Below are 13,911 nucleotides of genomic sequence, written 5' to 3' on the forward strand. Positions count from 1 at the left end.
CTGGCCCAGAGAATACGAGTTTACGTGTAGTTTTTGTGTCGTATTACACCGTGCACGGTGACGCGCTGGAGGCCAATTTGGAGGCGTAAAGCGCTGACGCTGCGCCCCAGTTATCTACATAAGTTGAATATACGTGGATTTATCAACATATATTCATCGTCTTTCATTTTTCTTTCTTCATATGTTTTGAATTCCAAATAATACGTGCCACTTTCGTGTCCTCGTATTCTCCGTATTATATAAGTGAAATGTCACGGCATTTCGCGGCATTTCAGATGCAGAGTCCTCACATTTTGAAATGTCTCCTTGGGCTACGGCGAGCTATGGTACAATGGATTCTACTGCTGTAGTGGTGCGATTGCGAGATACACCAATGGGCTAGCAGCACGTAAGACCTTTACTAAAGGTGGAAAAACATTTGATCTACCAGGACATTTACATTTTGACGTGTTCAATCAAAATAAGTTTTTGATGAATGGCGTAGAGATACGTGTACGTCTGATCCGTGCAAAGGATGACTATTGCCTTATGGACGATAGTAGCCAGAATTATAGGGTTGAGGTCAAATCTTTTGTTCTCCATAATGAGATTATGGGAGAGACAATAGACAATGCGATTTTGGGACAGCTGCCTAAAAGAATCATACTGAGGTTTGTTGAAAATGCCAGTTTCAACGGATCAAGGAAGAAGAATCCCTTCAAATTTCAACATTTGGGGATAAACTTTTTATGCCTGAATGCCGATGAACGTCAACTATCTAGAAAACCTCTGCAGCCAAGTTTCACCTCTGGCGTTTGCCTAGATGTGGACGCATTCAACACCTTATTTGCTGGTACTGGAACACATTTTAGTGACCATGGAAATAGCATCTCTTGTCCGGCCTATTCCGATGGATTTTGCTTGTTCGCGTTCAAATTGCTAGACAATTTGCTAGAAATTAATGCCACAAGACAGGTTATTGTCGACTACAGCGGATGAAAATCGAAGACTACTTAATGAAAGCGCAGCATAAGATTACATTAGTTGCATCCAACCTGCTGAACGAGGAGCATGCTAATTTCCCAGATTACCGTTGTTCTATGAATACGCTCGAGCTCCTGGAGGTATTACCGCATGCAATTGCATGCATTGGAGGCGTCTACCATGCCGACCGTGTCCCCTGGACATGGCCCCAACCCTGTGCTTCCATCATCAATACCGACAACCACAATCAGGCCAGACATCACTGGGTTGCCGCTTACCTCCGTTCAAATAGGCGAGGAATCTATTTCGACATCTCCGAAATGCCACCCTTCGATTCAAAAATCTCTCAGCGCCTTAAGCGAAATTGCAATGTATATGAATGGAGCCAGAAAAGACGGCAAGATATATCGTCTGATGTTTGTGGGCAGTGCTGCATGGCTGTGCTTCACTGATTGTTCAATGATCGCTCTTTACAGTCCTTTCATAAACTATTTATTTCAGACACAAAACGTAAAGATCGTATTGTTATGAAAATGTTCAATAAAATTCTTCAAAAACACATTTGTAATCGTAGAAATTTTAGTGAACCTTTTCATAACGTGTCTGGTAACGGTAGTTTGCATTGTAATCAACGGTCTTTAAAAAATATATTCCGTTTGCATTAATTTAATAATAATAATTTTGATTACTACTATTTTTTAAATCAATAATATTATGTACCACGCCCCCCCCGCCATTCAAGTGTAATTTCTGAACAAATGATTTATATACTCAATAAATGATGTTGTTGAGGCGATAGCCTCATATGGCTAAGGGGGGCAGCACCTCCTGGGCGAGGTCTGCTTGACCGGCCGCGCTGGCATTCAGGTGCGTAGCTACGCACCTGAGGCGCTGTCCTTATCGCCGTTTCCGGTGACTTTTCGGAAACGTTCCGATCGAATCTGGAACATTCGATGTTTCCGGAGGTTTTTCTCTCGGACGTTCCGGTAGTCACTTCTCAACGTGCTCTCATGGTGATCTGTAGTGGTGTTACATCTCTGTCACCAGATTTGCTTCTCTACCGCGTTCTATAACGATGTTTTGTTCGCGGCTCAACTGCAACGCACATAATTGTATTTTTTATAATTTTTACACCTAAGTGACCTTAGAATAAAATCGTTTTATAGTGACAAACCCAGTGTTTCTCGTGTCACGTTTATTCTCCCCCGTTAACCCACATCCCCCTCTCTACCGGTTTTTTTGTGCGCTCTCGCCGGAACAGATGTATTATATATTTATTCTATTTTCCACATATATACCCACATTTCCCACACCACGCACTTTCCACCCACCTCCCCTTTTGAACCACGTCACCTTTACCACCCACCCCCCCTTTTGAATTACGTGACCCTTACCACCCACCCACCACCCACTACCTGTCGAACAAAAGACATTTTTTGGGGACCTTCACCCCAGGGGGTCCCCCGAGGCGTCGACGTCCTCTTCAGAGGACAAAGGGAAAACCTATTCGGACACGTCTGGAAAAAGGGAGGGAAGGGGGGCAATTCCTGGAATAAATTCGCCAGTCGTGTCCACTTACTACTTACAGAACTAGGCTGTTGGCGGATGCCAACACAACTGATTGTGCATGAGAAATTCAGCTTGGTACACAGCAGAGTTTCGTTTGAAGAAGCTCTTTGTTGTGTAAGGAATTCTGAAAGAATCCCTTTGAGGTCTAATCTAACCCTGATTTCGTGAGTAAAACAAAAGAGAGAGAGAGAGCTTAACCATTAAAAATTAGGCATAAGTAACGTAATTGATTGTTATTTTTTTTTCGAATCCGATATATATATTTTTGCGGTTTGGGTTAATTAGATTTTGGAAATAATAGAATCATCAGTTAAGTAAAATTTAAGTTACGTTTTCAAGAATTAGAATTAGGAATTATGTTTATTAAATTTTGCGGATGTTTGACGCGCCTCGCGGTTTTACAATTTATGATTTTGGTTCAAGAAGAATTATTACGCTTTTAGGCCAAGATATTACCGAGCCACGTAATTTATTCGAATTGAAACCCTTCTATTGTTTCGCGGAAATGTGTAGGAGCAGTTGGAAAGCTGCCGCTCAAATAGTGGATTTACGGGGTAGGATGGGTTTTGAGTGTAGTTTTAGGGTGGAAGGCCACGCGAGTAATCACGACCATTACCATCGCGTGGATTGCCAAAAGGTCGATTTATGTTACGTTTAAGTTAAAATTTAGGGCGATAGGAAAATAAAAATAAATCGCGAAAATATTATTTTGTTTTAGTTATTTAATTACGTTTCTCCTAACCCCGGGGATCCCGAGAATGCGACCGCGAAAATAAAAATTAAGTTACGCGAACATTTGAACTTTCGCGCCGAGACCTGCCAGGCCAACCCTGCGTTGCCATAACGCTTGGAGCGCTACGCTCTCGTCGGTCGCCATGCGCCGACCTGTCGCGTAGCAACAGTTTCTACGTAGACGTCGCCGACATCACCACGTGTTGTGTGAGCGCCAATAAAATTAATAGTTAATGTAGTGAAAATTAGTTGTACATCGAGGAAGTTGTGATCGAACCATCGTCAGGAGGACAGCAGATCACCAGGACGGCCATTCGAGGACCTATTGAAGACGAATCGTCCCGTTCTCCGAGAGATAACCGATCATTATCTCCCAGCGCGTATACGTCGCAACCGTGAGTTTTTTTTTTGGTTTATTGTTAATAATGATTATTAGAGATTAAATCAAGTCATCCTGGATTCTCATCTCAGGGTATTATTTTGCGATTTATTTAGTTTGATTAGACATTGCTCTGTGCGGTAGAGCTTAAATAACGCCAAAATCATGCAGTTACGTCTTTTACGTGTTACATTTGTCTATTGCTTAGCAATTGCTTAGCAATTGCTTAGCAATTGCTTAGCAATTGCAAGCCATGCCTGAATGACGCAATACTCGTGACCTTGATGATGTCACGTATGTTTTTGGAATTTAGGAGAACATTTACGAATTAAGGAAATACTTTGCGTTACTCGCCTGTATATTTAATTTACGTTACTGCCTTCTTGAAATTTCGAGTTCTTTTGTACATTGGTGTCTTTTGGTTTATTTTATATATTCCAAAATTACGTTTTATTATGGATTATCCGTATATTCCAAACTAATTTGGAAGAATTTGCAAGTTTTGCCTTTTACCGATATTTCTATGAAATATTGTGTCTGCGTTTATCGCCTATGGATTTATTCCATTTTTGTGCCTTTGGCCTTTTGGTTTATTTTATAATCCAAAATCTGAATTTGGATACGTATTAGTCGTGTGGATTATTTGTAGATTATTGCCTCTTGCAGATATTTTTCTGGAGAGCTGTGTTTGCGTTTATCGCCTAGACATTTGTTCTCTTTTTTTTTTATTGTGCCTTAGGCCATTGCGATTACCCTTCGCCAACAAAAAGTGTCTAACGATTCGTCGTTTCGAATACGAGTTTACGTTTGTTTACGTTACGCGCCTCCGCGAGAATCTTCCGCGTATTTTCTCTCGCCAAGGTCACGCCTCCGTATAGTGTATATCCCACGTCCGTCGTTTTAGCTGCTATGTGTATATTTTTCTTTTGTTTTATTTGGTTTTGATAAAATTTGTTGTAATGGATTAGAAGGATTAACATAGTTAATTTTCTCTCTTCGACGATACGCCTACGTTCCTTAAAATAAATGGAATATTGCGTAATTTATAAAATCTCTCTCTCTCTCTCACAAAAATAGTTGGGTTTACATTTGTGTCATTATTAATATTTGGAATATTGTAGAAATTTTTATTTTGAGTTATTATTATCGGAAGTTAAAGAATATAGTTCCATAAAGAAATATTAAATATGTGTTGAGTTTTGAATTTATGGAATTGATAGCCCAATGACCAGCACACCCCGAACCACCCCTCTCTCCACAACCAACATCCTGAGCAGCGTGAGCAAATACCACTTTTCCCTCGACCTTTTAGTTTTAAGTTATTAAGTTTACGTTTTAGTTAGGGTTTTTAGTTCGTTGTCGTGAGTTATCCGCTTCGATTATGTTTTTCGGTTTGTTGTTCCCGTCGAGACAAAGAACAACTGGCGCCCTTCAGAGCGTTTGTTCCGTTTTTGCACTGTGAAGGGAAAAGGGCGGGTTAACTGGTCCATTTTTATGTTACTAAAAATCCACCACGTTACAATTGCTGCAATAATAGTGCGCAAGATGAAAATCCTCACAGCTTCAGAATGAGGCTCCTATCTCATATTAGCTGGCATTCCTCTCCCCAAGGTGCCTCCCTACTCTGCGCCTTCCCCTCTCTCCGTAACCGCTGCCGCGCGCTCCATGCCGCTCCCCTAGTTCCTCCTGAGGGGGCCTCTGCGTATTCAAGACGGTGTCCTTGCACTTGCCGCTCCAGTGTTTAGTTTCTGCTGCAGCTCTTGAATCAGGCGAAGGGGATCGTCCTGAAGACGATTTCACCTTCCCTTTGACAGAGCACGTCGCTGCTGTGGTGCTGCTGCTGGTCTCTGTCCTGGTGGCAGTGGCGGCGGTGGTGGTCTTTGTTCTGCTGCTGCTGTCAGTGGCGGCGAAGGCCCAGCGGCGCGGTTTTGGGCCAAAGGTAGCTAAAAAAGCATATAATTAATAAAATACTCTAAGCAGTCGGCAATAAGAGTGTGTTAGTCGTGTGACAGCAATCAAATTGGAAATATGACCCTTTTGAGTCGAACGAGAGGGGAAAAAACATTTAAAACTTTCTCTACAACTTTTCTCTATATTTAACGACCCGAGAAAATGCAAAATTACCCCCTTCCAATATGGAATTAGCTCATAGATGTTTCTAATACCCTACCCATCAATACATTCATGTATTAGCAAGTTCTATGAGCTACGAATGTAATGGGAAAGACTATATGGTCATTTTCTTGGGTGAAAAATGTATTTTTTATTATTTTTAAAACAAGGCTTTTTCTTTAATTTTTAGGGCATCTCTCGTCATGGAAAACTTTATCGTAAAAATACATTTTATACTTTAGGTCGCAGTAAAGAGCGTTTTTTTTTAGAAAAGTTGTTTATTTCCAAAGATAAATGAACAAAGTGAAAACAATAGAAAAAGGGTTAGGTGTCAACCGCCATGAGATGCTGTTATGTCCGGAGATATTTAGCGTCGAAGGACAATTGCCCTTGCTCCCAAGCTAGAATTTGTTGATTAAATTATTGGACGACGCTGGTTTTGCTTTTTGTTCTTACCTGCAGAGGATTTTATAATTTGTAGTTTTCCAATTGCTTTAATTAAAAGAAATGAGAAATGTAGTATTGTCTAACTTTACGTATTTATTGTCATTTGAATGATAATACATTGTTTGAGATGGAAATCGTTGCAGTTAAAGGACCCCTTACAATCTTTGTTGGATCTTTACGAATTCTAAAATTTGACAGTTACTCACTGCGACCGATTGCTAATTCTGAGTTGCGAATTCTTGGGGTGATTCCACCTTTCTTCTCTGCCAGATGACCAGGAGTACACTATCACAGATACTTAGATATCCAAGGGTTCTGTTTATGTTAAAGTCGCTAATGATGCAACAAGTGAACTCAGTGCTGTCAAGGCTGAACTGGAGAAGATGCAGAGTGGTGTTAAAAAATCAGTTGATGTTAATTTACAATTGACAAAATTGCAGGAGGAGAATTATAAACTTGTTCAGCAGATTGGTGAGGTACAGAGGGAGGTGAAGCTGGTGAGGGATGAGAATGAACGACTTGTTAATGCGCGACCTGTGGCAGAGGGACGTGAAAATGGTGTTGAGGATAAGAGGGTCAATAATTTGGAGAGTAGTATGATTTTTTTTTTTACTTAAAGGTTACCACTAGTCTCCTTAATATGCAGGAAATTATTTATTCTCGGTTTAAGGATGCAGTATCCCCGAATAATTACTAAGTAATGCTCCCTACTTTTATTCAGGAACACTCCGAATGGTTAATTAAAGATTAACTCCGAAACCTTAGCCAATATCGGACCGATTTTAATAGTATTTCCGCCAAGAAATCGTAGTTCTTCCGTGAGCGGGTTTTTCCAGACTGACTTCGGTTTTGGATTTTGGGGAGCGGATCGGTTCGTGGTGGTTACACGAATCGGCTTCTAATTGGTGGAAATTATGGTGAGGTTTCCCTCTACCAATTGTTAGAGGGGATCGACCTGTTAAGTCAGCGGTTTTGGCAGTCAGCAGTTTTGACAGTGCATGATTTCCGCGGTGGAGTTCATTGCTCTGGTATATGTCATTCTTTTGCTGGGGTGAATGCACTCACCTGTGTGGTGCAACCGATTTTGGATGACATGGTGTTTTTATTGCTGGGATGGTGAAATTGGATGGGTTTTTGAAGCGTAGGGTTTATTGTTTAAGGAGTGTGTTGCGATGGTTAATATTTATAGGAAATGCAGGAAAAACTATTGATATAGGGTTTTGGATATCACAATGCCAACTTATGCATTTCTATTTTTTTATTTTTTCTTCAAATTGCTGCGTTTTAATTCAATTCCGGGAATTAGTCTTGCAGGTAGTCGAAGGGGTAATTGGGTCATGTATAGATACTTGGGAGCACTAGGTCTGTTGTTTGGTTTCGAAATGTTTGTTGGAAGTTTCGAAATATGTACTTGGCCGGTATGCTCTCGCGTATTTCGATAATAATTCCATAATGTAAACTAATAGATATATTCATTTTTGGATCATCGGCAATGGGAATTTTTTAATCATTTAGCATTTGGCATTTTATATGATTATTACTGCTATTGACGATGATTCCATTATTGACACATTATGTTTAATAGTACTTTTAGCAAGTATATATTAGTTTGAATGACAAAAATTTCTTTGTTTTTCTGCAGTTGTGGTTTTTGTACTTCTTCCAGGCTTTCGCGATACTGTCTGCGAGAAGTGTGGACGTGACAACAGGGAGGGTGAATAGAGATTCTGTGGTTAGGATTGCTTCTGTCTCCTGAAGCTTTTTCGGTACTCCGTGGTCCACTCCGTCGAGCCGAATATTTTTCTTTCTACTAAGTCTTACTGGAGTGGTTTCCAGATTTGAAATTTGCATCTCTATGTAGTTTGTAGGTGGAGATGGATCTTTAGGCCCGTGTAAGTGAAGTAGTACTGCTGTGAGGGATCCAAACACTGCCTTTAGTAGTTTTATACTCTAACTATATATTCGATACAAGGCATAACCGTCGATAATGGTTTCTAATATAGGTTAGGTGAATTTTGGGATGATGGTAATCGTCAAGATTCCAGTGCTTACCGAGCCGAATGCTATTAGGTGCTTCCATGCATTCTCAATCGTATGCTGCACCATGTGTTGCATTGGTTATTCGGTCAATACATTTCGGAAGTCAAAGTGAGGATGGGGTACAGCATTTCCACCAGCCATGTGAGCGAAATTATCTAGTATTTCTGTTCCGAATCGATACATTTTTTATCTTTTTACGGGAGACTCAAAGTTTAAATTTTTTGTTAAATCTCATATTTATTCTCATGAAAAAATACTCGCGAAAAAGGTCCATTAGTTCCATCGTTTATTACAGCTCTCTACTTTGTAAGCAGTTTGAATTTGTCTAGCCATAAACATTATTATCGTCCTATCTTGATCTCCTCTTGTAGTCGTTTACAAGTTTCTGCACATCTGTACAACTCATTTCTTAACGGGCCATATTTAAAATGGCCATCTTCTCCAGCCTAATCCCAAAGATGAATCCATTACCTCTGTGAGACATCTTTATTGCACTTAGCCTTACCGTCCTACTCCAGCAGTAGAGTCCCAAAACGGACCCTCCCCTCCTACACAATCTCCCACCAAATTTCCCACTTTGTACCTCTAAGAATTCGACGAAGGGATCAGTCTCTTCCCAAATCAAAAACAGTCCGGATCAACCCTTGAACCAAGTTCCGCGCAAATCGTCAAAATTTATATAGTGTAAAAAATTCATTCAAATGATATGTGTTTTCAAAATAAAATTAAAATTTCATAAATATCAGGTTGTCCAAATCATTAAATACCGAACCCGAACACACCTGGTGATTATTCAGTGTCTAATAAAATTTGTTGTGTCCCAAACAGGCATAACAATTTCTATTTTCTCAACATTGGACATGATTGTGTTCCGCAGCTTTTCCAGTTCCTCGGTGTTGTATATCCCTGCAGTACTAAGATGCTCGGGTGTTGGGTATTCCCAGGTGGGTTTGTTTCCGGCTTCAGTATTTGGTGTTGGGGAGCCAAGGTAGGTTTAGGATTCAGATAACAGCAATTATTGTCGATTTTATAACCGGCTGGTAGGAGGGGATTGCAAAAGAATGAGGCGCGGTATTTCATGAGGATTTTTTAATTCTTACTCAATTACGATGTCTGATTGTAGTAGAGCACTGGGGCTTCCTTGGAACATTCCTTGTCCAGTATATTGTCTAGAGTAACCTGGACTGGAATGCATTTTACGAAGTGGACCAGTTCCCCGGTTACAATTGCGTGGTAACCCTGGTCCTTCATAATCCTGTCGGCAAACTGATCAGGTGCAACTGCAGCCAGACTCAAGGTATTTTGGAGAACTTTCCTGTCCAATTCCCATTGATGTCGTAATGTATTCCTATAGAATCCTTTCATTAGTAGTTCTAGGTGTTTCTTTATATACACAAATTTTGAGTTAATATAGGTGAATAGGTCCAATTCCTCAATCGATATTTTATATTCCACCGATATCTCCATTCCCTTCTGGTATTCCAAGATGTATAATTTCAGGACTTCTGTTTATTTAACAGTGTAATCACAGGTGTGTGCCTCCTGGATGCTACTTAGAGTGAAGGTCACGTCTGCAATGGATACGGAATATATTTCTGGGGTGCTACTCGTCTGAGAAAATTTCGTAGCTGCTCCGCTGAAAATGGCGGTGTACTGCTCGAATTTACAGGTGTCTGTGGGTAAGGACCTCCAGAAGTTAAAGAATGCGTTGTCGTCAAAAAATTCATTTTGAAAATCGCAACTAGTTGTCGTTAATATAATGTTATTTATTTCTAGATCCACTGGTGCGTTGTATTGTAGATAGTTAATACGGACGAGTGCTTCAACTACTTCGTTGGACCAAGACCCATCTTGAACATTATAATCCACCTCTTTGCCCGTTCCATCAACTGTTAAGGTCCCTGCGAGTCTTACGCTGTGGTGTTTTGTGACATTCGGCTTAACATTATCTACGCTAACTGCACTATTTAGATGTATGCTTTTGGTTACGTATCGGAATGGCTAATGAATATTTTGTCAACAGGTCCTGGATGGTGAGGACATATTTATTACCTTTGGATGTCAAGGATAGAGGCCCTACCAGATCCATACTAATTTTCTCCAGCGCATTTATGAGTGTATCCGTGATATTAAAAAATAGGCTGATGAGTTTTTACCCTAACGACTTTACGGAGCTGACAATTTCGACATCTTTGTATGTATTTAGCTATGTCATTCTTCATCCCTTTCCAAAAGTAATTTTGTCATATTCTGTTGAAAGTTTTAGCTACTTTCTTATGGCCATTAGTGCCATTTGGGTGGTTTTCGTTAATTATTTTTCCTATCCAAATTTCAGCTAATAGAATTGCACAATTTGTTGATATTTTGTATAGCCTGCCCCGAATTTCAGCGATTATTTTTCCCATCCAAATCTTGGCCAATAGGATTGCACCATTCGACGTTATTTTGTATAGCCAACACGTTATTTCAGCGGAAATTCTTGGAAATTCCACTGGAAATTTTGCATGTTGCCTATATAAAAAAAAACAAATGATGAAGTAACCCTCAATTGTATCTGACAGATTAAATGGCAATTCGTTGATAATTATGTCTCATGGTGCAATTCTATCGGCCAACATTTGGATGGAAAAAATAATCCCCCGAATACCACTCGAACTTCGAAATTATCTGATATTTCCCTCAAGGTTCCCTACAAACAAATAAGCTTGTCAAGTTTTCCAGAAAAATCACTCGCGTTTCGCGCTCGTGATTTTTAGACTGGAAAACTTGATACGTTCATTTGTTTGCAACGAACCTATCGGGAAATATTCGATAATTTCGGAGCTCTTGTGGTATTATATGCGATAATTTTTTGATAATTCTGCGGGTAGGTTATACATAAAAAAACAAACGATATATTCCGTCGCGGATAGGGCTTTTATTGTTCCTAAAATTATTCTCATTTTTGGGGAATATAAAATCAGTAATTTAGAGAAAAACATCTGCCTGTCCGCTAAATCATTTTATTGTACACTCTTCGAAATTTTCCCTCTAATCCCTTCAGCAGACACGGATGGGGAATACGAAACATTTTTATTCCAACTCCCAAGATTTTAGCCTTCTTAGGGGTCTTGCAGAGTCCCTAATGACTCAGGGTTTTCTTTGAATTTTATTGCCTTTGAGTTTCCTGGGAAAAGGTCAGTCAGGGCGACTTTTGTCACGGTCCGTGCTTTCTGCCAAGAGGGCATGGATTTTTTACGACATTAGTTTTAGTTTTTTTGTCTGTTTTTTAGTTTTTTCTTCCGACATACGGTCCGCAGTTATCGCGTCACTGATCAGATATAATTCCTACTTTATTTCTATCGGTAACATATTCGATTGTTACAGTTACACCGCGCTCCGGTTAAACTTCTTTCGAATAAAAAACAGTTTTTTCCATCTTCGCGATGTATTAAATATCAATAGACTTCCCCGTCGATAAACAAATATTTAGTTTTGTATATGTTTGATTTTTGATGTGCCGTGGGATTGATGGGCTGGTTGGGATGGTGGGTGCGGAAGTTCCGGAGGGTGAATAACTAGGCACAGGGTGTGTTGAAGAGCCGGTTCATTTTAATTAAAATAAATACACACAATATTCACTCCAAGTTGTTAAAAAGTTATTCGGTAAGAGTGGACTGTATATACCGATTGATAATTCCCGGTTCTAACCCCGTTGGTTGTCCTATAATTGACCGATTATTCCCCGCTGGAATTCCGTAGATTTGACGACGCGTCTTGTCCGATTGCTGTCTGATGGTGTACTGACCATTGTAACGATCCCGAGATCGATCGTGACCTCTCGTTACGATGGTCAAAGGTGATTAGCCGAGGTCATCCGGTTGGTCATCCTGACGTTTGACCGCGGGATTTTGAACAGTACATTTGATATCCTTAAGCAAATTTCCAATTTTGGAACATTCTTTCTTTCCTTGTGTAATAAAGGGAATGTGACATTATAATAATTAAAATCATTCTTTAATTAACAATTCGCAAATATTTAAACTTTCCAAGAGTCACCTCCCCAGTATCAAGACACTGTGCGAGTGAACATATTTTTTGGTCCTTCGAGCCGTATATCAAACGCGTTTTAGTCAGTGGTGTGAAAAACTGAAGTGTCGCCATTCACGTGATCATATCCGCAACGTTCAACAATGCCAGACCTCGACAGGAGCCCTACCCGACCAAGAACGGCAGGCATCAACACTGAAGAAATGTCCAACCTCCGGAGAAGACGAGGCTCTATCCAGGCAGCTACCACAAACTTCGCCACCATAGTAGAAACATTCTCTACAACGAGCACAGAGGATAGAAAAACCTATCCACTCCGAGCAGCCCTCAATCGACTGAAGGACAAATTCAACACATTTGCAGACATTCAAGATCGTTTGGAAGAACTGGACGAGGATGAAATAACAAGGCGATTCACTCTTGAAGAGTTCTACGATACGGTAATGGGGAAGGCACTTGATCTACTCGATCAACATGAGTCACGGAGATCCGGATTATGTTCGCGATCACACTCTCCAACTCCAAACGTCGCGCCAACGATTATCACCAATCTACCTCGACGCCCACTGAGAATTTTCCTCCATTTTGGGACACTTTCAAAACCGTGATCCATGACAACCCTGACTTACAGACCATTCAAAGATTCCAGTATCTACGTGGATTACTGAAAGGTAGCGCCGCTGCTGCAATTAAATCTCTGGCGACAACCGAAGGAAATTAAACAGCTGGAATTGAAATCCTCAAAAGGAAATGGGACTGTAAGAAGAAAATCCTCCGACGGCACTGGTGTATCATGCGAGAATACCCTTCTCTACAACGAGATGATCCAGCAGCACTAGGACAACTGGCAGACATCATGAACCAGAATATCCAGGCATTGGAAACTCTCGGCCAAGATGTCACCAGTTGGGATTTGCCTCTGATCGATCTCATCACGCAGAAGTTGGCACCAGAAACAGTTTGGCAGTGGGAGTTGAGAACCCAAAATACAGAATTACTCACATATAAACAATTACTTGAATTTATTGAAGCTAGGGCAACATGTCACGACGTCAGAATAGCACCCACAACAAGCTATCCAGCAACTTCCTCAGAAATATCAACCTCTGATAAAAGGAAGGACAGAAGGGTATGAAGACAAGCCTACGTCACATCATCAGCGGGTCCAACGACATCATCAGCAGGTTCAACGACATCAACAGCACCAGGAACGGTGGGGTCATTCTGTTCTCTCCATTGTGGGACAGTTCACCGTCACATCAGCTCGTGCCCAGTATTTAAAGATTTGACTCCAGGGCGAAGATACTCCAAGGCTAAGACTGCTGGCCTATGTATCAACTGTCTGAAGCCAGGGCATGAGCGCTCGGTATGCATCTCTTCAGTTGACTGCTCCATTTGCAAGGGGAGACATCACACTTCGCTCCATTTCAACACTGGAAAAAAACCAGTCCCCGCTCAATCCTGACTAGCTCAAACGCAGAATCCTTGGACACGGCGGGCAGCGCTAATTGTCAACGCTTCTACATGCGATCTGATAGTCACAGCAAGGATCAACGTGCTCAACAATCACAGACAACCTGTCAACTGTCGAGCCCTTCGAGAAGCAGGATCGACTACCAATTTTATGCAGGAAAGTCTGG

The 13,911-nt window shown here is 40.8% G+C and overlaps 1 protein-coding gene across 11 annotated transcripts in view; it reads left to right on the forward strand.

Moving 5' to 3' along the window:
- The first annotated feature begins 3,371 nt into the window (after positions 1 to 3,371).
- The window catches only part of LOC135172055 (uncharacterized), a 28,762-nt gene continuing 18,222 nt past the window's right edge, over positions 3,372 to 13,911 (forward strand). For 2 of the 11 annotated variants that reach the window (XM_064138413.1, XM_064138419.1), the window contains exons 1-6: positions 3,381 to 3,659; positions 9,120 to 9,230; positions 9,366 to 9,539; positions 9,763 to 9,921; positions 10,019 to 10,139; positions 10,266 to 10,436. In XM_064138413.1, the coding sequence (XP_063994483.1) occupies positions 10,273 to 10,436 (164 nt within the window). In that variant the 5' untranslated portion in view covers positions 3,381 to 3,659; positions 9,120 to 9,230; positions 9,366 to 9,539; ... (1 more) ...; positions 10,019 to 10,139; positions 10,266 to 10,272. Of the gene's footprint in view, positions 3,660 to 9,070; positions 9,231 to 9,365; positions 9,540 to 9,762; positions 9,922 to 10,018; positions 10,140 to 10,265; positions 10,437 to 13,911 lie in introns of those variants that run through there. The other 9 variants (XM_064138421.1, XM_064138422.1, XM_064138420.1 and 6 more) reach the window with 9 other exon arrangements.

The sequence above is a fragment of the Diachasmimorpha longicaudata genome, unplaced genomic scaffold (genome assembly GCF_034640455.1).
Source record: "Diachasmimorpha longicaudata isolate KC_UGA_2023 unplaced genomic scaffold, iyDiaLong2 ctg00000148.1, whole genome shotgun sequence".
NCBI lineage: Eukaryota > Metazoa > Arthropoda > Insecta > Hymenoptera > Braconidae > Diachasmimorpha > Diachasmimorpha longicaudata.